The sequence below is a fragment of the Protomyctophum bolini genome (genome assembly GCF_963924005.1).
Source record: "Protomyctophum bolini genome assembly, chromosome: 7".
Classification (NCBI taxonomy): domain Eukaryota; kingdom Metazoa; phylum Chordata; class Actinopteri; order Myctophiformes; family Myctophidae; genus Protomyctophum; species Protomyctophum bolini.
The window spans coordinates 22,024,272-22,050,342 of NC_137868.1; the positions used below are offsets into that span (position 1 = coordinate 22,024,272).

Genomic DNA, 26,071 nt, shown 5'->3' on the forward strand with positions numbered 1-26,071 from the left:
ACAGTAATTCATTGACATTCAGAGACATACTACTATATTGACAGACTAAAGATACAGTACTGTGCTGCAGGAGGCATACTTATTTAATAATTTGTTTTTTAATTAAGGTCCAACAATATACAAAGTGCTGGGGTAACAATACTTGAAGAAATTTCCTTTTGACAATGATACAGGGTATATACATACAGTATTTACATTCAAAGGCATCACAATGGTTTTTATTCTTAAAATGTCAGCTTTGCATTTAAAATGTCCACTTTTCCCCTTGAAGCATCCCATTTGTTGGTTAAAGGTAGGAATCCAACATGAACTGCAGGCCTTTTCTTTGTTTTCTACACATGCACGTTCCCTCTGGACGGGTGGTCAGTCACACGCCTCACTATCTCTGTTTTCACTCCCATCTGTCACTCCTCCTGGCGTTCAATCAACTACATCCATCTGTTACACTGCAAAAATAATGTCATCTTTAGCCTTTAGCCTTTATTCCACCTTCAACCTGGCACTTTAAATCTTTAATTTATTAATGTATTTTATTATTTCATATTTTATAAGTGAAAACATCGGCCAGTGGTGTGCGTCAAATAATATAATTTGTTTGCGGTGCAGTTTCATGTTTCAATAAGTAGCTGTAAACTGCTCCTTGACTATCAAGAATTCAAGATGTCACTCTATAGACATGTTGCTTTTCATTGTACGTTAATTAATTTTGATTTAAAAACAAGATTCACAATTAGTTTGAATCTCCTTGTCTCTGTGTATTATTTTGCAGTGCACTATACTGTACTGTATATCCCCCCACCAACTTGTCTTTTATTAGAATACTAAACAATACTTTGATACTGAACGCTCGTGCTTAAGGTCTTTATAATTGCTGCTGCATGTTAAACATAAGGTACAAAAGCCACACAGTACTATGAATCTGTTTCTTGCAGTCAGGCCACATGTCAAAACCAATGTTCTTTGCAAGTATTTTGTTGTTTAAATTGAATAGTATTTGACAGGGAAACTACCAGCAGCTTCTGATAGAATCTTTTTCTTTTCTTTTCTTTTTTCTGAAAAATATTATGACACATGAGATTTGATACATTATAATAGAAACAAACTATTTTTGTTAAGTCACCAAAATAAAAAAATAAAAATGGCAATTTTAGAATTGTTTAACTTTAAGTGTTAATGAATATACAGTCACGTTTATCTAACTTCAACCGCTAGTACTCATTTCAAATTACCACCTGCTGTGCGGAAACCCTTTAAAAAGGTTTCTGGCCAACACTCAAGTGCCCTTTTATAATCATTATGTTCCATTTTATAATTATGCCAGTCACATCATATAAGTGTTTATCTACTTTTTAGTCGTATAAAATGTAGTATACAGTAACTCACATTAGACTTGGCCAAGTCTCCCCTTCACAACACCCCATCAATTAAATTTACACTAGGTTGCATAACCTTGCCGTCCATTGGAAATAGCAGATCCACAAGCTCGCAACACGTGGCAATGTGACACGTTGTGAGCTTGTAGATCTTCTATTTCCAGTGCACAACACCGGTACACAACAAAGTGTAGATTAGGCTTTACTCAACCCTCTTCCATGCACGACCCTCCATGAACTAAACTGTATATCAGATACACTATGAAACAGTGTGGTAAACATTTGACAGGTCTAAAAGCCACCTTTTTTCATTTGTAACACAAGAGGGTAGTGATTTGGGTCAGCTTTAAGTTGTTATGAGAGGATGTTTCTCATCCAGTCATTCAAGAATCATGGCTAGGGAAAATAGAAATAAATAAATAAAAACAAACTGGGAAGTATTAATCAATTAATTTTGTATTAATCATTCAACACGCATCAATCCACGATGCTCTTCACTGTCAAATCCTCAGTGTTAATTTGAACATAGAAGACTGTATGAGTATAAAAATGGACCTGGGTCCATTTTGAAAAACTAAAAGCACTGAGGGTCCTATTTTGCGTGTCTTTAAGTACCAGGTCTTATATTATGAATCAACATAAAACCTGGAGGCGTGGCCAATGCTGTTTGGCCACTCAGAATAGCGGCACAGCATTGGCCATAAGTTGTGGTACTTAAGGTGCAAAATAGGGCCCTGAGTAAAAATGCACCCGGTCCATTTGGGTTAACACTGAGCATTTTACTGTGCTTTCGTTGGTCCTCTTTAACATACCAGGGAAATCCAAAGTTCCAAACTTGCATAATGAAGCTTGAGATAGAAACAAAGTAGTAAGTTTGAAATCTCATTATACCAATCGCACTCCTCCCAGCGATCAGCCATGATTCCACTGTCCCAGCTCATTCCCCTTTCCCCCCCAGCCACTGATCCCAACACCTTGGATCTCTGTCAGGCAGCCTCTCCTAACCCAGGATGTCCAGGTAGACTGGAGGGTTCTTGACTAAGGCCAGCAGACGGCTGTGGATTTCTTTGATGACCAACCTCTGTTGGGGCTCTCTCTGCCAGCAGCCCTGCATTAAGAGGTGGACGTCCTTTGGGCACGTGCGTGGTCTCTCCAGCTCTCTGCCCTGCGTGATGCACTCAATGGCCTGTCAGTGTAACATTTACAGAGCCAGAGAGAGTGTAGGGAGATGCACAAAGGAGGGGAACAGAATGAATGATAGAGAGAACAGGTGTTTGGATACATCAGCAGGGCTCAAAATTAACTTTTTTACTTGGTAGCGCTTGTGCTACCAATTTCAAAATGAAGGAGCACCAGCAAAAAATTAGGAGCACCCACCAAAATCTAAGGAGCACCAATATGTAATTGATTTTTTACATTCATAAAAACAATAATATAACGTGTGGTTTACAAATAACATAAAATGACTAGTATAAAGTATAAGTATAAAAATGCATGCCAGAATTTAAAATGTACATGTAGTGTCCAGACTTTCTGTCCCTCATCCATCCATCTCTTCAAAGAGACCGAGGCATCAAACATCTCCAGATGAGGACCCTCTAGTCTACACTGATTCCGGCCAGTCACATAATTATGTGTAGTGGCACTGGCACTGGTGCTCCCAAATATATTTTTAGGTCACAAAGATTAAAATTCAGGCGCATTTGCGACCAAAATGGTCGGTTCTAACGATCCCAAACAACATATCTAAAAAACTAAAGGCTGGATTGCCTTGGAATTGTTGTGCACCTTCATGCTCCCCAGACGATGGCCCCTACAGATTGTAGTGACTCCATTAGGCCAAAACTTCCACTCAAGATACGTTATCTCAAAATCGATTGGGCAGGTTGCCATGAAACTCTAAGCACATTTATACTTGCCGGAAGATTAATCCTAACTATAAGAAGTGAACCTATCACCTATCCTGTAGCCTAGTGCCATCCTCCTGCCGAAATGAAAACACGCACAAGATATCTCATAGTAGTATATACTCATATAGTCCAGGGTGAACCCTACTACGTTTGTGACCCTGTGGCTTTTCATCTGCCACTAATGAGCAGCAGCACAGACTTAATACTCTTAAGGTCCCAGGCACACTGAGCGTGTTTTTCTGATTTTTAGTGGCGTTTCTCCACCGTTTTCCCCGAAAAATGCGTCCAGTGTGCAACCACCTTTTACTGTACTATTTACATTATAATTTTACTAACTTGTAGCTGCACATTAACAATATTTTTAAAGATTGTATTACCGGTATATAAGATAGCCTTTATTGATAGGACATAGTGGAGATAGACAGGAAACAGGGAGAGAGAGACTCGGAATGACATGCAGCAAAGGTCGTCGGGGATCGGGACTCGAACTCGCCACCTTTTGTGGTATTTTAAAAAACACAACCTTTTTACATTTGTAATGTAAAATGTTGTGGTTTTTTTCTACTATCAAATTGTTTTTTAAATGTTTACATGGTCATGTTTCACCTTTGTTCTCTGGACTGGTTGATAGACTTCCGAGCTCTGGTAGAGCAACTACACAAGCCGTCACAAGTGGTAACTGTATTGTTCCCAGGTGTAACAACTGATTCGGACAGTCTGCTTCTCAGTAAAGGGGGCAAACCTTTGGAACTCCTTGCCTATGATACTAAAACTAGAGACGGATGGTAACGTGTTCTAAAGAGGACTATGGTTGAAATCAAATCAACTGTGCTCACATGTATATTTTCTGACTGGTTACTTGAGTGATTGTTTACTTTTGTTTTGTAGGTTAATGTAATGGGTATTTTTTTTTTACTGTATTTTTTGAAAAGTCTCCTAATAATTTGGAACCCGGTCAAGGAACCCAGAAGGTCCTAGAACCCACTTTGAGAACCACTGTCCTAGATTTGTACACTGGTATGGTATCGGATTGGTAGTCTGTATCGAACGATATGCAAGTTGTGGGTATCGGTATCGGAAGGAAAAAATGGAATCTGTACATCTCTACTGGTAACCTGGAAGAATCACTGTTAGAATGATTGATTGAGTCTACACGCCCCTCACCACTTAGTAAATAAATCACTGTCGAGGACATGTGTTTGAGAGAGAGAGGGAGAGAGAGAGAGAGAGAGAGAGAGAGAGAGAGAGAGAGAGAGAGAGAGAGAGAGGGTGGGAGAGAGAGAGAGAGAGAGAGGGGGGGGGAGAGAGAGGGGGAGAGAGAGGGAGGGTTCACTCTTTATCCTCAGCTCTCAATTTAAAGGGGTGACTCAACCTCCTCATTATTGTTAACCCTGACTAATCCAATGAAAAGTAGAGACCTGTCAGCACAGAGCCACATCGTGCCAGAGCAGTTATTCAATCAGCCTCATAGCCAAACAAAGACGAATAACAATAACAACCTCCCAAAATGGCTGCCAATCACTACATGCCAGGATGGAGAGTTTTCGGATGATTTATCCATGCCATAGCTTATTAGGCGACATGATAATTATGCCTGTTCCTTCATTGGCTGGGATGGATTATCTTAACAAGATTAAAGTTTATTGGCCCTGGGCAAAGATGAGATCCAATGAGATTAGAATTGAGTGGATGGGAAAAGCGATCTACCCTCCACTTGAAAGGAGAGAGGGTTCTACACTATAATGGCACAGTTGCGGTCATAACAGAGTCCCACTTCTAGCTTCCCAAGCTTAAAGGGTCGGACTGGACTGCCCTTAATTACTACAAACGTATTGATTGGTGTTGAAGAGAGTATAAGGCTCTTAAAGACCCACATATAGTATATACACATGTCCAAATGTCCTTCCTGACTTGGCAAGATGGCGTGCCGTGAAAGCAGACAAATGCCCATGTATTTAGCTTAGTGTACACTGTGCAATACTGTGGTATTCTAGGGATTGGAAATGTCCCCTGCTACATCTACTGTACTTGTGCTGTACTGTCATGTGGAATTGCTCTACCTGATTCCTATCATGCATACAATTCAGACGAGGGTGGTTTACGAGCATTACTAGGACAGAAAACAAAGTGAGATATTGTTTTCTTTGTTGTTGCACTTGCATGGCCATCTCCATGCCAACCTACCTCACTATTGGACAGCTGATACCAGGGCTGTTTGCCGTAGGTAAATATCTCCCACAGGACCACGCCGAAGCTCCAGATGTCACTCTCTGTGGTGAACTTCCTGTACATGATGCTTTCTGGAGGCATCCAGCGAATGGGCAGCATTGTGCGCCCACCCACCTGGAGTAGAAACATATGGCCACACATCAACAATTAGGCCTACTCAACAGTGTTTTATCGCCGATGTATCGTGAGTTAAATGTTTGGAACTTTCTCACACTGTTGTGCCCAGGTTAAATGAATCAGCCAACTAATGAATTCTGGTCTGTTCAGGCAGGTTAAATTTTCAAAATGTATTTTCATTTAGCAGCTCAACTAGTGAGAGAGTGGGCATCGCAATGTTGGTCACTTCAACCCACTTTTGTTTGTAGACTCGTGTTAATCAATTTCTTGTTTTTGACCATGGCAAGAGTAAACATTAAAATCACAGTTCTTGAGTGCATTTAGAACTTTTCTCACCACCTTACCCTGTAGTAATCTGTGCTGTAGATATCTCGGGACATGCCAAAGTCGCCAATCTTGACCACCATGCCGTCGCCCACCAGGCAGTTGCGTGTTGCAAGGTCTCGGTGGACAAAGTGTAGGGACGCCAGGTAGACCATGCCTGAGGCGATTTGGGCAGCAATTTGCAGCATCTGGGGTAAAGTGAGCTGGCCTAGCGGGGGCATTTTAACTTCCTCCAGTATGCGGGCATCGGGACCATGGGCCCTAAAGGTGTGGAGAGGGGATGAAGGCATTTGAGTTAAGAGAAGGCCGATGCACACCTCAAAGGTTGGTGACTGGTGCTTAGGTCAGCCAGGAAGGTCCAAAGGCTTCAGAAAAGCATCCATGATCTCAAATTAAAGAAAAAGGGTCCAGCACACCGTCTGAAACTTGCAGACTTTAATAAATGCATCTTTCCAGTTCCAGAGAAGATCTTTGATTTGTCATCATATATATCATTGTGGTGGAAATATGTGTAAGATTCATGAAATGAATTACTGCATCTACATGGTGAAGTTATAATTGGTTCATCAATGTGTAGTAACTATGGCAACGTTACATGACCTAATATACAATGACTTCAGCAGGCAATCTGCAGATTGCACATTTCTGAAAATATGAGATCTTAAAAGCATTACCGTCCACAGCATAATAAAGCCATTTAATGATGTTGGTTAATATGAAGCACAAGGCTTGTAACCGGCCTTGAATTGATTTGCAATAATGCAATTCGGTAATGTGCTATGGCAATTCTCCATTCCTTGAATGTTCTACAGTTGTCCTTGTACATCATAAACACCCACTCTCACTTAAAACTCAATGAACAAATGACCACTGATATATCACCATCTATTCTAATATTCCGCCTCTCACTTTGTCCCCTGCTATCCCCCCTCTTGCAAAGGAAGTTGTCCATGCAATCACTATTAGTTTAAAAGGCAGGTGGTAGGGTAGGAAAAGCAGCTGCATTGTGGAGCCATGAGACACAACACCCATGCTGTCTGCTGGAAATGCGATTTCCATCCATTGGTGAACATATATCTCAGACAGAGTGTGTGTTTATGTGCATGTGCTTTCATTTACAATCTGTCTCTTGTGGACACCTGGCAGACATGCACCATCTACTCTATGTCTGTTCTAATGGTTTCTCAGAGACATTCCCAGGTGCCAGTGAAATTCAGACTCCCTGCATTACTTGGATCCTTGTTGAAGCAGTTGGCTGAGGGCTCTCAGGGATTTATGTTGTCCATGTTTTACAATTACTGGACCAGATTGACTAATTTCTTAGGACCTATAAGGTATTTGCACATGAAGTGGAGTGCTTTTGGCTTTACATACACAGTAGGGTTGTAATGATGTAGGAACTGTATTGAAATATCGATTTTAATTAATTCACAAAATCGAAGTACAGTATATCGATACGTAAACAGCAAATATCGTATCGTTTGACTTTATCGTATATTTTGAAATGGAGATGATCGGTATCGAATCGTTTTGCAATGTAAATAATTAATTGTATCAATACTAAGTATTTGTGCATTGTATTTAGCATTTTTAAGCAGAAAAAAGAAGAAAATGCGTTTAATTACTTTTCCATTCCATATAGCTACACTTGGTCTATCGATAAATGTGTGTATTCTCTGTGTTCATGTCAAGGCGTGGGTTAGTCTATATGTTTTCGAATACAATGTCCATCTATTTGCCAGAGAATCACTATGTTTACTTACTTTACTTATAAGACTTAATGGTTAATTGTCTCTAGTCAATGTAAAATATCCACCACACATGGCAGATTACAGGTTTTAGGACTACATTTGTGACACAGGTATAGAATACCTTATCCATACTACAGACAAAAGCTGATTTACTTGTATAGTTTTCAATTTAATATTTTTAATGACAGAATGCTTTCCAAACATTTGATATTTTTCAAAAAAAATAAAAAAATAGCAGATATACAAGCTCGCGGCACAAAGCGAGCTTGTAGATCTGCTATTTTTGAATAGCCAACATATAAATGGATAAATTACCGGGACTACTTTTGCTGTGGGCCCCCTGCAATCCCCTCAAGGACCCCTGTCTGGTCGGTTTCTTTTGTTGAAACTTTTGAATACATTTTTGGATACTGGAGCATGGTCAATATAGGATAATCAATGGGATTTGTTTGAACAATCACTTGGTGATGCTGTGCTTTGTGTTTTTGGCAATAATAATGTCCCCTATAATTTGTTGTGTTATCATGCAACAGAATTAGAGCTGATTGTGCTGCCTGTACTCTCATTTTGTTGAAAAGAAACATATCTAATTCAAAGGCAAGCTGGGGCAGATTGTACACCTTGCTCAAGGCTGATTCAACAAGGACAGAAACATTGATTACCGTCCACATCACACCTGTGACCAACAGGCCTGCCTGTGCAGGATCTGTATAGCTCAATGAACAGAGCATGGTCATAACATGGTCAGAAATGTTGTTAGGCTTGATTCCTACTGGAGCTGCATGTGGAACTGATAAAATATATCCACTTTAGACTAAGAGAGTAACACATACAATTAAATAGTTTTGGTTATGTTATAAATGCCACATACCTAAGGAATCGGTTGAGGTCTCCATGTCTCATATATTCAAACACCATGGCCAGTGGCTCCCCATCTGTGCACACCCCATAGAAACGCACAATGTGCTGGTGTTGCAACACTGTGAGTAGTTCCGCCTCCCTCTGGAAATCCTGCCGTGTGGACTCGTTGGCATCCTTCAGAGTCTGTGCCACAGATATGAACAGTACATTTATATAACTTTCAAGGCACTGATATTCTGAGCTACTTAAGTGAGTGATTTTAACAATAAAACATTTTCTACATAATCAGAATGACAAGAAGCCATCTCCAATGCAAGACACAAAGCCACAGGAATGAAATGCATGCAGCGAACACAGGAGTGTCACGATTTTGTGGTTGAGGCACTAGAAATACTGGAAATAAAAACGTCTGGGTTTCCAAGGCTACTAGTAGTCAGACAGCTACAGTGCATCCCCATCATATACTTTATAGTAGAGTTTATTTGTGTTATTATCAGATAGTGTTATATAAAAGGATTGTCTTGACCTTGAAGTTCTGCAGAAAATCTCTGCAGCATACAATCCATGTGTGTTGTAAGGAAGACAACATTACTTACCTTGATGGCTACTAGCATCTTGTCACTGTCAGGACTGAGGTTGGCACACTCTGCCAGGTAGACCTTGCCAAATGCTCCTTCACCTAGCTCCCATTTCAGCACAATGTCCCTCCGTTTGATGTTCTGGACACCTATTCATGAATTAAAATTAAGAAGTATTATACTCCTTACCAATGTCGTGGTGATGACATGTGACAATGAGACAAAACAGCACAAGTGAGACTTCAAGGCAGCAACACATCACTCTTCCATGGGCTATAGACCGTAAGGCTATAGTATGAAGCAATATAGTCTAGAACTGGGCATAATGGGCAACAGATATGGGATCTCTTAAAGGCAATGGCACGTGGACCAATGATTGGTTTGATTATTGTAATGCCCAAACCACACCTATGCATAATATAACGGGTAACGGAGGTGTTTTAGGAATTTAGACGGGTAACCAAAATACCAACTGTAGTGGGGGAACACCCCTTCCCCACTGCTAAATCCCCAAACAGAGTTGAGGTGTGTGTGTGTGTGTGTGTGTGTGTGTGTGTGTGTGTGTGTGTGTGCGTGTGTGTGTGTGTGTGTGTGTGTGTGTGTGTGTGTGTGTGTGTGTGTGTGTGTGTGTGTGTGTGTGTGTGTGTGTGTGTGTGTGTGTGTGTGTGTGTGTGTGTGTGTGTGTGTGTGTGTGTGTGTGTGTGTGTGTGTGTGTGTGTGTGTGTGTGTGGGGGGGGGGGGGGTGGGGGTGGGGGTGTGTGTACGCGCGCGTGCGCCTTGATATATGTATGGATATATTATAGTGGTCATGTCTTTAAACTGATTAGGAGGTTAGCCAACCTCATTCTATGACAATGAGTTGATTACAGCAATTGCACTCACACATGTCTTTGTCCTTGATGATGCCACAGAAGTATTGCGGGTTTTCTACAAAGCTGGATAGACCAGAGTCCTCATCTGAAGAGGGAGGGCTGGCTCCGAAGTTCATGAAGCGTAGAGACACAGCCAGGTCATCCTGAGTTCCCAAAACTGATGAACCTAATGAGGCAAGGAGTGTGTCACAAAGAGCAAAATACCGGTATAGAGAGTTCATCAATTCTGTCACAGAAATGATTGTCGTTCATCAACGATATTGCTGTATATTTATTGGTCCCATGACAACAGATGATGATGAGCTCTAATAATTCCATCATCGACAATGCAGCAATCAGGCTAACATTGAACCAAAAAATGACCTAATGGCCATGAACACAGGCCAGAATGGTGGACAACTGTAGTGCGTATTAAAAGCCAAACAAGTGACCCCAAATTGGAAACCCCACTCAGCAAAGCAAACCACAGAGACCCCCAGAGTCCAACCTGCTAGAAAATGGAACAACAGAAAGCGAGCATGCAGGCGAGCAAGGTCCAGGAGGGGCTCCACTTAGACAATCAGGCCCACTTAGGCACTTTGTGAGAGGGGTTGGGTGGGAGAGATGGGGGGCGGGGTCCAAGAGAACCTATTGCTCCAAGCTGAGCCTTCATCCATCCATCTTTTTAAATGCCTCCACCAGAGCAGCAGTGGCAATGGCTTAGGGGAGATGTTTTCTGATGCTGTTCATTTTGCATGCAGTAATTAAGGCACTTTAGCCAGGCACACAGTCAGGGGCTGACTGTGTGCAAAGTTACAGCTTATTGGAAACTCTATAGTAGTTGGCGTTGGCGTCCTGTGCATTATTCTCTGAGCACCTCGGTGCTTGCAGAGGAACCATTACTCATTCAAAATAGACTGGAAAATGCAATTCCATAGACGCAAAGTAAATTTTAAATGGTCTGTGGAATTTCTTTTTTTGAAATTTCTTTTTTTTCCGGCATTGATTCCTAGAGTTCATAAATCACACCCCCTACATCTTGTGAATGATATGCACACGTCCACATACAATATTAGTACATTGTGAAATAGGATTATGCAACCTACAGTACAGTAGGTTGGTCTCAGTCAAGTTACAATGCTGTGATCATACTGTAGATCAAGCAAAAGTATAATTTTGTACATTCAAATAGACCCAAACTCAGAAGGTTGGTCTTGCCAGCTTAGGCTATACGTACAGTAGACTGGGATGTGGGACCCCATGGTTTTATAGTAATGCAACATTGGAACTTTGATTGCTGTATTTGTCCACACTATGAAAGCTATATTTCCAGTGCATTACAAGACCTACACTAAACACACACTTCATACAGTATAATTCCCCTTTATTGGACATACAGTACATAATCAGCGCGGATGGTTGCTCTAGGTTGCATGTGAACAGAAATTATGTGTCACGTGTTAACTTACGATGAATGCCAAACTTGGAGTGCTGCCCACACTTGTTAATAACCAGAACCATGAGGAGGAGGAAGGTGCAGGCAAACACAGCCAGACCCACGGCCACTGACACCTGTTCAGAGAGAATCTGTATCATAAGCATTGAAACAATGATGCTTTAGCAACTGTGTTCGTCCAAACACGATAATGCAATGAAAGCTATATTTCCAATGTGTTATGAGACCTACCCCAAACACTCGATTCTCAATGTTCTCTGTAACATCCTCATCTGATTTGCTTGTAGGAACTGTTGGAAAAGACATGGTTTGTTAAACACAAATGCCATCAGGCTTGAGAATATACATACAGTAGCTTACAGTGGAAAATGTGGTTTATATATACAGTATGAAAACAACGAGATCTCCAAGACAATTGTATTAAATCAATCAAGTCTTACTTGGGTCCACGTTAAGGACTAGCATGTGGAGAGAAGACAAAAAGAGTGACATTTATGAATAGGAATCGGATACAGTCACTACCTGACTCTAGACCCCTCTCAACTTTCAGGTCCATGTTGGCTTAAACCCTCTGTGTTGTTATTTAAAATTCTAAAATCATATTTTGGTCAAGCAGTTGCCTGATTTTAATTGGGTATTTATCCTCCTTTGAACTATGTGGCACTAGCTGGTGCCATTTCGTTCTCTATCTCTCACAATAGTATACGATGCAGCAACCGCTAGAGAAGACCAGACTCAGCAGAAACTGATTCAGATAGGTAGGATCAGAAAACAAAGCACCATTTTCCAGAATGGTACAGAAATTCGGTATTAGAGACTTCGGTATTAGAGACTTCCTATCACGTAGATTCACTGTCTGTCTGTTTCCAGTGGGTTTACTTTTCCTTGGAGGGGTCCCATGTTTACCAGGAGTGCTCAAACTGCTTTTCAGGTCTCACAGCACTTACACAGCTTTGTTTTTCAAATGCATCCTGGAGGACTATACAGCCCATGCCTTTCTGTTAACTGTAGTAAGTAATACAATTAGTAAATTAGTAAAAATACAATTAGCATGTAAGTAGGACACAGAAACATTATTGTGCCGTCAACAGCTTTCCACATATTGTAAGGGGTATAACACTGGAATAGGATTGCTCACCTGGAATTATCCCTTCAGGATCGAAGGGGTCAAAGGGGTTATCCATAAAAATCCCTGTGGCAGTGGCCTGGTCTCGTCCAAGCTTGTTTTCTGCGACTAGAGTGTAGTGGCCGTTGTTGAGGTGGGTGGGCTTGTTTAGGAACAGACAGCCATGTTTTTCAGAGCCGTCATCTGAGTCGGGGATAAACTGAGTGTAGGTGTAGCGACCCTCGGTGAGCGCCGATCCATTGTAGAGCCAACGGACTGCCGGTTCAGGATTGCCGTCCACAGCAAAGGGGAAACACCAGTGGTGCTGGGGTTCAGCGTCTCGCAGGAAGAGGATTTTGACTGGAACTGTAGGGAGATGTAAGATGGAAAGACGGTTCACCCCCAAAATCATCTATTCACTCTCATGCCATTTGAAACAAAGGTGAAGTTTCTTTGTCAACACAACACACTTCTAGGTTGACAGCAACACTTTTTGGTGTAGGTTTTGGTTGCCATGATTTAACTCTAAATATTCCAAAGATAGTCTGCTCATTGATTTGCATTGCATGGTGATATAGCACTCAACGTCACTCATACAATCAGGGCAAGTTAAACTACTCAACCCAAACTTCTACCAATGTGTCATTGTGCTTTAACGGTTAAAGTACAATTAATCGTTTAAAGTTTAACCCCCCCACCCCAAAAGAGAACATTTGTGTAAAATATTTTAAAGATTATTATACTGTGTAAGTATTTGTTAAAATTTCCTGCTTTTATCGGGGCAATGCCACCCCCATGAGATCGACTTTGACGACAAACCTTACCAGACACATTGACTCCCATTCACAAGTTACCCGAGTTAATTCATAAAGACCTCTTTCCCTCCCAAACACGAGTTACACAAGTTATGTTTTCATTGTTTAATTCGCCGTTTTTTATAACTTTTAAGACATACAAGGTTTTACTCGGAAACTCTGTGATGACATCACACGTTTGGACCACGTGACACTGGCTTCTTAGGGCTTGTGGGTAATCGAGGCGCAAGCAGTGAAACTATTTTGACGATGGTAAGCTGTTAAGCAAGACATTATCAAGGCCATTTCACAACAGACAGTTGGGTGCAGGCCTTCACTTCAGTAATCATTCTTTCGTACAGCAGTGGTATTCTTTAGCTCAATATAAAGTCTAAGAAAAAGGAGGGAAGGTCAATGGTTCTGAGCCTTTTGCTGATGTTCTGCGGTACACAATGAGGCAAGGTGTTTTACTTAAACTTGATTTCATCCACCATAAAAGTGATCTTGGGTCGACAGTAGACCTAATACTGTACTTTCTAGTAGTAGCTGTAGATATAAAAAAGTAAAAGTAGCAGATATGTACAAGCTTGCAGGGTGTCACGTGCCGCTAATGTAGAAGGCGTCACCCGGCAATTAAATACAATAAATGCTCTGCCGTTTTAGCTTCTGCTGTACTCTGTGGCTAATTCCTGTGCTGTCCTGTTCTGTCCTGCTGCAGTTTTTCATTCTCATGATGGCTCTCTACTGCTTGGTTGGATGACTCAGTCCTTCAAAATACTGTATAAAACACTGTCTGCCTAGCGATACGTCACTGCATTACACAGTACCCAATTCCTGATGGTCTCTCTCTGTCACATGCATTTCCCGTAATACGTCTTCTTACAACCCACCAAAGTGATGTCACAACATAATTTTAAACTATAAAACTGTAACTACCAAATCCACACATCCTTCACCAAATTATTTAAAAGAAAATGCGGCAATATCTCTGAATTGCACATAGCATCACAAATTGTGACATGCTTATCTGAAATAAATATCTGAAGATTCATTAGTAACGCAGTGTAGTTATTAGACAATGTTAACAGTTTTTTCATACGGAAACCATAATTGTTTTGCTGCATTAATCGTCATGTCCATGGTCCATGGACACAGTTAATAAATGAGGCTTCACGAACATGACTCATCTTCGGTTCTTATTTAGAAAGGAGATTTATGGGAAGAATAATATATATATATATATATATATATATTTTTTTTTTAATCTATTAAGGGAAAATGATAGGTCAGTTTCCGTTGTATAATTGTTAAACAGTATTGTTAAACGGGTGCTTGAACAAAAAGAACAAACTGCAAAAGAAAGTCTTACCAGAGCGGGGAAAAAACACAACGTTTTGGCCTCTGTAGCGCATAGGACAGGTAGGCTATATATAAAGGTATAAGTGGAGTTAAGTTAGTGGACGCTTTTCTAGTTCACTGGTGAATTGTACATGAACATAAATCACTTATGTCAAATTATGCTGTGATGTGCTATCTCCATAGAATTCACTAGGAGTATGGAAAATGTGTAGGAACCCTGGTCAGGCTTTAGGATAGAGGTCATGTGATTGGTTGGACAGGGAAGAGGCCATGGTTAAACCTTCCTGGACTATGGTCTCACTTCCTTCCTGGACTACAAGTCACACCTCCACGCAGCCTCCCCATTGTAGGAATCCAGTCAAACACAGACGTCATTACTTTTCTGGCCATAGGGTGCACATTTCTAATTGTGCTACTGTCATCTACTACAAATACTTTTAGCATTGAGTGACTGCAGTTTCTTCCAGCGGTGAAATGTCCCTTTAACTGCTGATATACAGTATATAAGGATTGGTTGATTGATTGATTGAAATTTTTATTTCACAGTATGTAGAATGGGTACATTTACTGTTAGTGAGATTATACATTTATTTTCTGGCTGTCTTGAGTGGAGCCATGTTGCGCTGGCTGCGGAGTAGAGCTATATTCTGCACATGATACAATGCAATGCAACCTTGAGCAGGGAAAGGTTTACAGCAGTGGTTGTGGTTAACATCTCTTTCCCAAGGCGGGTCACGATGGGAGCATAACAAAATATTTGTAATTCAGCTTCGTAATTAGTAATTACCATAGAGTAGTAAGCCATTCCCCATCCTCACCCTATGTCTATGATCCTTTTAAGCTGAATGTGCACCTGGACCATATATGGCACAAAGCTGTTGGATAGCATAGGGGCCTATAGGTTCCTTTGGAGTTTCCATGAATCAATGTTCTCCATCTGTACTGTAAACCTGTGCTGACCAGCTATGAATAATGAATCCTGGTCGTCAACGGGGCTCCTGACCACAAGAGCTACCTGGAAGCACCATTGAATGTGAAACTACAGGAAATGGCTTCCCTTTAGATCGAAGACGGTGCTGAAATGCAGAGACGTTTCACTCTCCAGCAGCCATTCCACAGCTCTTAACCCATGACCCGCCTTGGGAAAGTGCTGTGCTAAGGGGTATAGTGAGGCATCTGTCTGTTTGGACTGGATAATCTTCATTGGCAGTTTACTTAGGTCTGTTACAGGGAGTACAACTAAGTGATCACGACATATTACGCTTAACTAATGGTCTTATATTATATTATCTACTTACTGTAGTTGAAGATGTTAAAAGGAATCTTGGATTTATGCTTCACAGAAATGGAATATTGCAGAGGAATGCAGATCTTCAGACCTTCTATCTGGGACAGACATGATATGACCGACAGTCCCACACCTGCTCTTAATAATCACACTTGTGTGAAGTGAGGGGCAGGGGCTATATAATAGTGGCAGTGCAGATTTCACTACGTTACGAGACATGAATGCAGCGTGTTATTGTAGAAAGCAAAATCAGTCACAAGATGTATTTATATTGGCCACATGACGTCTCACGTCGTCAATGTTTGTTTAACTGCTGCCCTAAACAAAAAAGTCCATACTGCCATTCGATTTTTGTTTAAAGTGCTCTAAACAAACATTAAAAGTCCATAGACTTGGCTGCCATATGACGTCATTTCAAAAGCCAGACATTGAAGTATCACACTTGTGTGCCACATGACGTCACGTTATGTAGCACCCACTGTGGCACCCCTATCAACTACACCACATGACGTCACGTTATGTAGCACCCACTGTGGCACCCCTATCAACTACACTACATGACGTCACGTTATGTAGCACCCACTGTGGCACCCCTATCAACTACACTACATGACGTCACGTTATGTAGCACCCACTGTGGCACCCCTATCAACTACACTACATGACGTCACGTTATGTAGCACCCACTGTGGCACCCCTATCAACTACACTACATGACGTCTTAGCAAATGTATTTTGCTTGGCTTTCCCTAAAAGGTCCATAGACTTGGCTGCCACATGACGTCACAATAAAAGCCACGCATTGGAGTGGGTAGTGCCGCTCAAAACATTATCACCTGCATTAAACAGAAATAATTATTTGAAACCATTATGTTACCCAATATTTGCCAAGATAATGTACATCATCAGTGTCATGATGACATGAGTGGTGATGAACCTACGTATGTATGAACCTACGTATGTGGACCCTTGTGGCTGGTATAATTCCTCCTGATTGTCCAACCCCGACATTAAGTGATTGGCCAAGCTTCGTGTCACCAAATTATGTGTCACTTGGAGTGTGCATGGAAAGTTTCATGCTGATCGGGCCATATGTGTCTGAGAAACAGACACAGATCTGGACTGGGGCAAGAATATAATAATCTCCAACTCCAGGTTTATGGCTTATTGCCTTGCCAGAGATAAATAAAAAAAAATGTAACACTTTTATCTGAAATATGAGCTGTTATTACAAACATAAGTTGCTACAGCTGTGTGTAAAATGCCACAAAACAAAAGTACACATTTTATGCATTCTGATGCTGGACGAAAGCAGTTTTTTCAGGAATTAACATTTGGTGGCATCAGACCTCTTATCCAATGCTCATTTGAGAGAGTATTTTATCTGATGACACAAATCAAAGATGACAAGAAATCGAATGGGACATCCACTCTTGTCTAGCCTTATGGATTTGCGCAGTGGCCTGACCAGAAATAGCTGGATATAGTTCTCTTAACTTCTTAAACTGCCCCACAAGTTGTCCGAGAGATTTGATTAATTTGTTTTCTTAGCCAGTCAAGTTGGCTTTGTCAGTACATAGTTCTCTAATTGATGTTTGCAACTTGAAATTATATAAGGTATATAAGTGAGGGAGTTTTATACATTTGGAGGGGGTGCATACTTAGTTTAGACTAGTCATTGGTTAGACATGGGTTAAGGTTAGGTTTACAGTAGGTGTGCTGCCCCGTGGGAGGTTAGGTTTAGGGTGAGGGTTTGAGATAGGTTGTAGTTGTAGGACTAATGACTGGTCTAACCAATGACTAGTCTAAACCACTAAACCAACTAAGTACTGCACCCCATTTGGAATGTTTTGTAGCTTATTATTTAATTCCGTTCCGTTGTGTGAGAGTGTGCACGGCCCGGGTGCAAACGGTGCTCACGCTGTTTACCTTTCGCCAGAAACTTTCACATGTCAGGAGTGATGTGAGACAAAATCACAAATCACATCCGAACCTCGGATGGATCGTCAAAACCACGGACAGCGCTCGTATATAGTTTCAGAGTTATGACTAGGCATTGAAAATCCTACTTTGACTGGAGGTAAATATCGACTTAAAAGAACGATTTCGCTATACTCACCAATACAAGAAAGTGGTGAAGAAAGTCTACTTTCCCTAGTGGACGCACTCTGAGCCCCCACCACACGTATAAAGTGCACAAAAAACCCATTCACAAGATTTTGCTATGCTAAAGCTAAGTTATGAGCTTTTTATCTGTCATTTCAACTCAATGGTCTAGCCTGTGATAATACAAGCCTGTGACGCCAAAACATAGTACTGAAATGGCAATGTGATCTATTTTGGGGTCCTTTTATTTTGAAATGATGAGCAACAGTGTGACGGGCATAATTCCGAAGATTAATATTAATTAATTCACTCTTGTATTAAAGAGTGAAGCCAGAGCAGGCATGTGAATCAATGGTTCAGAAAGCCTGCAGACTCAGTGAGCCCAGTAACCACCCACTACTGTTCAGGGAGGTAATTATGGGTAATTAAAGGACTAGCGGTTAACGAGTGTCCATCTACCAGGGGGGCTGATGTTGATAGATTAACTGTGCTAACGCACTTACTGCCTGCCAATCACTGTGGATGAAGAGGCTTTTCCGGAGTAGGAGGAAAATATCCATTAGCTCAGGCTCAAATCAGATCTTTGTACAGTTATCAGCCTCTTTTTCCTGATGCTCATTATCTGTCCCTTGATGCTCATGCATTTGGGTTCTGTTGATTGGCGCCCCTATTCTTTTTTGGCTTTATTTCCCAAAGAGTGTCACTGAGTTGTTGTTATATGATACTGGCAATATTTTTCGGTAATGTATCACTAATGCACTCTGTGTTGTTTTGTGTGGGGCCAGTGGGTGCTGTCATTCCTCAGTGTTGAACTGTAAGCTTGCACTAATGGACAGATGTGTGGAAAACAACGGGGCCCCAGGGTCAAGTTGAAACTGTAATCAGAAGTACAATGTACATGAGGTGAAGGAGTTCTTCTGTGCCTGGTTGAGATAAGGATACTTTATTTTTTGCTCTCTTATATATTTTTATTATATATTATTTGTTAATTTCTCTTCTGGACCTACTTGTGGATTACACCGATGTCAGTCTACTTTATGTGGATTATGCGGTCATCACGCACTGACATTTCGTACCCAATCCCATGTACTTGCACTGACGTGTTTTGTTTTTGTTTTTGTAGCACCTTCATGAATTGCATTTTTATAGCGCTTTTCCAAGTGCTCAAAGAGCTTTACAATGTACATTGTGTCGACGCCAGCGTCCTCACTTCCCACATTCACACCCCCTCTGCCCATCTTCTTCTTCCCTTTCTTTCTTCTATGGAAAATAACAATATGATGGGAATGATGCACAAAAATGTATTTCACCCACTTCTTTAATTCTATAAATATAACTGTGACAATAAAGCTGTTTCCGATTCTTAGAAGTCATGAGTGATGTCTGAACTTTCCATTAGAAGCTTGGCGGTAGGGTACGCTTATTTTTAGATGGCCATTCAGGAGAATTCGCCACAGAGTGTTTCCTTTGCTGTGACTGTCCACCCTGCCTGCAAAAGAAAATGGACACAGTGTGCTCTCGCCTTAGCCTCCATTAAGGCTGACAGCTTTCATTTAGCCTGTGCGCTTGCTGTAGTAACAGTGCGTTGCCCCCATGCATGCTTCATGGCAGGGTATAGACCATGAATGCTGTTATTTTGGGGGGCTTCTGGTTCCATTACTCCTTCATCCATATCCAAAATGAATCTAATTTCTCGTTCCTAAGTGTCTTGTCTGTCTGTCTGTCTGTCTATTCATGCGAATGTGCAGTGCCAGTGAGTGTGTTTTCTGCGTGGTAAATTAATAGGCTAATTGATAACTGTTCGCGATATTTCCCCCATCTGTATCTGATCATAATTGAACAGTGATTTAAAATGACAGCATCGTAATGGAAACGCTAAGCTAGACAATGTTAGTGATTTCCATAATCTATCTATAAATGCACCAAGTCTCTGTGCGTAAGTGTCTACGTACGTCTGGACAGATCTCCATATATGGAGCTGGCCTGTTCTGACATCACAATGTATAGTAAAATAGTCACATTGTGTTACTATTTATCATTAGTCTGGCAAGGCGATGGAAGCAGAATTCCTTATTTAGGTGGACAATTTATTATTATTATTAATCACTCCCGGCTCTGTGTGTGTGTGTGTGTGTGTGTGTGTGTGTGTGTGTGTGTGTGTCAGTTCAGAACCAGTTTTTAGTCCATGAGCCAGACCTCCAAAGTTGGAACATTAATTATGAATTGAGTGGGCAAAACCATACCTATATTAAATTGTTTATAGGATCAATATAAGTAAATTAATATATGATAACCCTTCCACAGTATAGTAGCCTTTTCATATATGTTTAGCATATTTTCCTATATGATGCCTAATTTGCATATTACATTTTTTAAGATTTGTAATACAATAAATCATTGTCTTTGTGTAAGTAATCAACTGGGGAAGTTTCATGGTGATAACAATTTAATATAGGTATGGTTTTGCACACTCAATTCATAATTAACGTTCCAATTTTGGAGGTCTGGCTCATGGACTAAGAACCAAAAAGAACTGAACCGATTCCCAACCGGTGGAAAAGGGGCCTATGTGTGTCTGTGAACAAAATAACTTGAAAATAGATTAGATAGATAGAATTTTCATGAAACTTGGTTGGTGGAAATGGATCACTGCCCAAGGCGATAATTCACTTTTGGTTTGAAAAGGTCAAAGGTCAAGGTCTCACTCCAGGAAAAATTTCAAAACCACATATTGTTATTAGTTGTAGAAAATGAGCTGTTGGTGCGGGTTTCAACCAGTTTTTTATTGTGGTGGTTCTGTTTTTGTTTTTTGCAGGTACTTACATTCAATGTCCAACTGCACCATCTCCTCCCCAGGCCCAGCTTGGTTCTCAGCCTCACAAGTGAGGTTGTGGAGGTTGTCTTTAGAGGAGACCTCGATCAGATGGAGAACTAGCTCTAAGGTGGAGCCATAAATTCTCTCCTGGAGAAGCCCACAGAGAACACAGTAAGTACATCAGCAGCATAGTCAATAACAACAATGCATGGATCTCTGAGACATTTTCTGAACTCTCCGTGGATGTGAATCAATGTGTCAATGCATGTCAAGCATATACATGTAATTGTACAGTAGGCCTACAGTAACAATTCCTTCGTACTTTTAGAACTGTCAATGGACATTTTATGTTTCACACCTTGCATTACAATCTCCTGTTATTGTGATTATTGATATTAGAAACAGGTGAAATTAACACAAACAACTAAGAGATACTGTACGTGTACAATCTTCACTACTCAAATCATATATCCTTCGTCATATGACAATAATGAAAATAGACGATCTACAAGCTCATTAATTGTGAGCTTTTAGATCTGCTATTTATTATTTTATTTTTTAAATATTTGACACACAAATTAGGGATGCCAGGTTACAAAGGGAACTTTATACCAGATTGTTTTTTGTAGTTTGACTACTGTGAGACGTTTCCGTGGTCAAACGATAAATCACCTACACAGCAACATCATCTACCATGAATATGAAATGGAGGGACTTGATCTCCACTAATAAAAATGTTTCGCGGAAACTGATAATATCGATCCATCTGACAGTGCTGTGTTATTGACAGTGAATCATATGTTATGGATGTTGAAAATCCTCTGCTACCTGGACAAAGTAGCGGGAGTGCAGGTGTTCAGTGCACCATCTCACTATGGGTGTGGGCGTTCCTGTCACGTGGCACTCAAACGTCAAGTTGCCCCCTTCCTGGATTTTGTTGTTGGAAGGGAGAATGGTCACCTCAGGAAGACCTGCATATGAATGGACACAGGGTGATTGTGCGTTGTTAGATTGAATAAATATATGTATTGAGTATGAATATATTGTGCATCAATATGTATAAGCACATGTGGCATCAAGGCTCTGTCTCATTTCATGAATTCCCTGTAAGCCTGAAATGATTTGCCAAATAGATATTACAGGGAATGAAATAGGCCCCCATAAGGGAATCATAGAAACGGAGCACACATGTGGATGCTGGGGTGGTGATGGGAGAACAAGAAATGTAATTATTCTGGGTGCAACCATTGAGTGAACATTTCCGATCTACCAACTCAAAACGCGTTTAGCTGGCAGAGCAGCTATTTTTGCCAAAGAGATTCAGTGTAGAGCAGTGGTTCTCAACCTTTACTGAATCCCAGTAAGTAAAGAGTCCACTTCAATATCGGTGTGTTGTGTGTTCGAGTCTCGATCCCGATGACCTTTGCAGCCTATAATATAGGTACTGTATATTATACAGTATCTGACCACTTAACATAGCAGCTGAATGACTGCAATGGAAGTGGTCAGCGTTGGCGTATTTTCAGAGCATTTTTATTTTCTAATTATCAATCAATCGATTGTGTTCAGATTTTAATCAATGAAACTTAACAGTATCACAACAGGATCACCGCTTCATTGGCACCGGGTAAAAAAAATCACACACGTGTGAACTGAGTGTTGCAATTCCACCCCCCACCCCTCTCTCTCTCTCTCTCTCTCTCTCTCTCTCTCTCATATTAGAGACACAGCACTACCCCTCTCTCTGTTTCTGGCGCCCCCTACTGGTATAAATAAGTCACATACTCATGCTCATCCAGGTACACAAACAGGTACACAAACAGGTACATACACGGACATTGCTGGTTGTAGGAGTGGTTGCACCACTCAAAAAGTATATAGCGTTTAAGTGGTTAATACAGGTAGGGTAGGACAAAATATGTAAAATCCACCCACTGCAGTTATCCATCATTAAGGAGTTCAGCAACATTTCCTGGTCATTGGAGAAGCAATGCAATGGCTGATTATCCAGGTCTCCTCGTTCGTTTCGCTGCCACTGCTGGAGCCAATGGAGATCGCATGAGCAAAGGAGAGGGTTGTCCCTCAAAACTCTGAACAAGGACAGAAAGACATAATCAAGGGTGAACAAAGTACCACTGCACATCTGCCATAGAAGAACCCATCCATTTCAGGAGACATAACATTTAATTGTGAAGAGATGATAAAGCAGAGTTAAAAGCAGGAGTACAGACTTTCAGGTTACCATATTTCGCATTCATTTATCAACAAAGAAGTGACTCCCACTCTGCAGTTCCATGGACTTCTATTATGGACCCCCAGCTGCCTATAACGTGTGAGTGTGACCGTGGACCAAGCCTCTTCACAGAGCCTATCAAGAGTGTGACCGTGGACCTGGCCACTTCACAGAGCACGACCATGGACTGCTACCATATTATATTATACCACTACGCTGTATTGTATCTTAACATTTTATACCACTATATATTATCTGACATAATTGTTATACCATATTATATATTGTCTTACACTATTCAATTTATTATTATTGCTATTGATACTACTTGTATTTGCCTTTATCTCCTCTGTCTGTCCTTCCCTCTCTCTTCCTCTCCCCCGACACGGTCGAGGCAGATGGCCGCCCACCCTATTGGGTTCTGCTTGACGTTTCTTCCTCATGGGGAGGTTTTCGTTACCACTGTCGCAAAATTGCTTACTCAGGGTGGTATATCTGTCGATTCTCTGCTCTACGTGAGAATCTACAACTTGTTGTGATTTGACACTTTAATAAAATTGAATTGAAAGTTGTATTGTAGAACGTAGATGATAATTTAGTTGTAGATGTAAAATGATCAAGTTGATATTTTACAACTACTGTATCTTTAAACGGAATCGATCATTACACAGTACCCTAAAAGGTTTAGCTTACAAAATTCCGTCAGTGTGAGAGTTTTTAGTGCTGGTTCTTTATTGACTGTATTGCAAGGACTGCAATTAGAGTTTAATCTTTAGCTGCATAATTGTCGAGAGAGGGCGAGAGTAATTGTCCCTTCTGTACATTCTTTTGTTCATGCCTTGTGCGAACAGAATAAAATATCTTATTGCAATATTTAGAAAGACGAGAAAAAGAAAGTCTAGAGCCTGAGTTCAGCCAAACCATCAACCACCAAATTGTCAATTTACAGTAAAGCTACTGTACATTAGCTTCTGTATAAACAGGCACTCCAAAACCCAAGAGTCCATAATTCTTTATTGTAGAATGTAGAAACGTATTGTAGGTCTGGGTCATAATCCCTGTTGAAAGTGCAAGAGGATGCATTTAAGGCTTGGCAGAGAATCTCAAGGAAGCTATTAAAGGTTTGATTGTGATGCATCCCAAACTTGAAACGGGCTCCTACTGTATTTCCATATGGCTTTTTTGATCCAATACTAACTTACTATAGATGTTGGTTTTAATGTTTGATCATACAGCACATTCATAAGGCATCTTTCTAACTATCCTATTGACTTCGTGCAATATTTGTAAGTAGACTAATATGGGCAATATGCAGAATGTTCATGTTGTAGTATTCCAGAATAAGCGGCAATATATCTATCTATATATATCTATGGACCAATATAAACATGCACTTACCACAACTACAGTACCTCCACACAGGTTACAGAGGCTATATGTGCTGCTACTTGGAGTAGTTTTGTGTTAATTGATATTGATTGTGTACTTTGTAGCTGTAGAGTATTTATGTATAGTCAACTGTCTAAATTCAATTTAGCGCTGTCTCCATTTGATGGTATACTGTATGAGGGCTAATGTGTTTGTTTTTTGTGGAACGATTAGTACTTTCATCCTCTTGAAATCAATCAGACGACTGCAGATGTTTCAGAACGCTGCTGCTCGACTCCCTACTAATACCAAGACATTAGTGAAGCATATTACTCCAGTTCTTAAATCCTTCCACTGGCTCCCTGTGTGTCAAATAATTGATTTCAAAATACTACTGTTGGTCTACGGTTAAATGGTTTAGGGCCAAAATACATTTCTGATCTTGTATGATATCATGAAATGCTCAAGGCGCATTATATTGCCTTGTTGTTGAATTGTGCTGCCTTGCCTTGCCTCTCGCTGTCATGTAAACCGTGCTGTCAAAACAACATGATTTTCTTTCCAATAATGATATAATGTCCACCATTGGAGACAAAAGTCTTGGTGGGGGGATTATATCTTGAAAGAAATCAGAATAAATATTGATACATTTTGTATGAATTCTGTATATGTTTTTATTTTTTATACTGGATGCTCAACATGGAGACATTCACTAATGAATTTCAGGTCATTTCTTACATTTTAGAATTAACTCAACATTATCGTGTCATATACTTTGCTTGGAAAATAAATACTCACAGGTTGAGCAGAGGCAGAAAATGGAAAACCTTCCAGCTGATGTGTTCAAGAGAGTTTGATGCCAGGTTCCTGTGGGACAGATAAACGTGATATAATTGCATTATGTCGGACAGATACATTTTTTCAGGTCCTGATTATCTGATATCTCATCCATCTATTTACCATAACAATATATTATTTGAAATTATCTGAAAACAACCGGAAAACAAAGGCTAGACAAACACTGTCAAATCTAATTCTGAATGTTTTATAGTTATATTTTGTCTTTTCTACAAAAGTTGAATCCAGTATAAAACTTTTTTACATTGCAAGAATCAAGTCGGCTTCAGCGGTTGAGTCATGCTGTGATTCAATCACTCACTTCAGAACAATGTGTACCTGCCTTGAATTACGTACTCTCCAGGCGGAAAACCTTAATGCATCCAAATGGGCCCTGATCAATTACCCTGGCAAGTATTTCACATCAAGAGCTACATTCACAAACAGCACTGGCGCACCTCTCTGTGTTTGCTCACTGTTCAGTACATTAGGTGATTAGTCCAGAGTCACAAACACTTCTGGGAGGAGAGCCACTGCTAAGCTACTGGGAGCAAAAATACTCAATGCTGCCTACACTAGAGAGGTCTATTAACAGCTGCATTAGCCAAATGATTGCATTTCTTATTCTTTTGAATTAGTTTCAATATTTTGATATTTTGTTGTTCTAAAAGATTATATGACCAGAAACATAATTCATTGTAATGGCTCAAACAATG

General features: G+C 40.5%; 1 protein-coding gene across 1 annotated transcript in view; it reads right to left on the reverse strand.

Moving 5' to 3' along the window:
* Positions 1–2,373: 2,373 nt before the first annotated feature.
* Positions 2,374–26,071, reverse strand: part of ntrk1 (neurotrophic tyrosine kinase, receptor, type 1) — a gene marked incomplete at both ends in the record, with an annotated part of 30,906 nt that continues 7,208 nt past the window's right edge. The window contains 14 exons of the mRNA XM_080768236.1: positions 2,374–2,559; positions 5,468–5,626; positions 5,974–6,214; positions 8,576–8,748; positions 9,162–9,292; positions 10,026–10,181; positions 11,464–11,566; positions 11,682–11,740; positions 11,891–11,908; positions 12,589–12,921; positions 20,926–21,064; positions 21,746–21,888; positions 22,853–23,007; positions 25,317–25,385. Of these exons, the coding sequence (XP_080624362.1) occupies positions 2,374–2,559; positions 5,468–5,626; positions 5,974–6,214; positions 8,576–8,748; positions 9,162–9,292; positions 10,026–10,181; positions 11,464–11,566; positions 11,682–11,740; positions 11,891–11,908; positions 12,589–12,921; positions 20,926–21,064; positions 21,746–21,888; positions 22,853–23,007; positions 25,317–25,385 (2,065 nt within the window). The remainder of the gene's footprint in view (positions 2,560–5,467; positions 5,627–5,973; positions 6,215–8,575; positions 8,749–9,161; positions 9,293–10,025; positions 10,182–11,463; positions 11,567–11,681; positions 11,741–11,890; positions 11,909–12,588; positions 12,922–20,925; positions 21,065–21,745; positions 21,889–22,852; positions 23,008–25,316; positions 25,386–26,071) is intronic.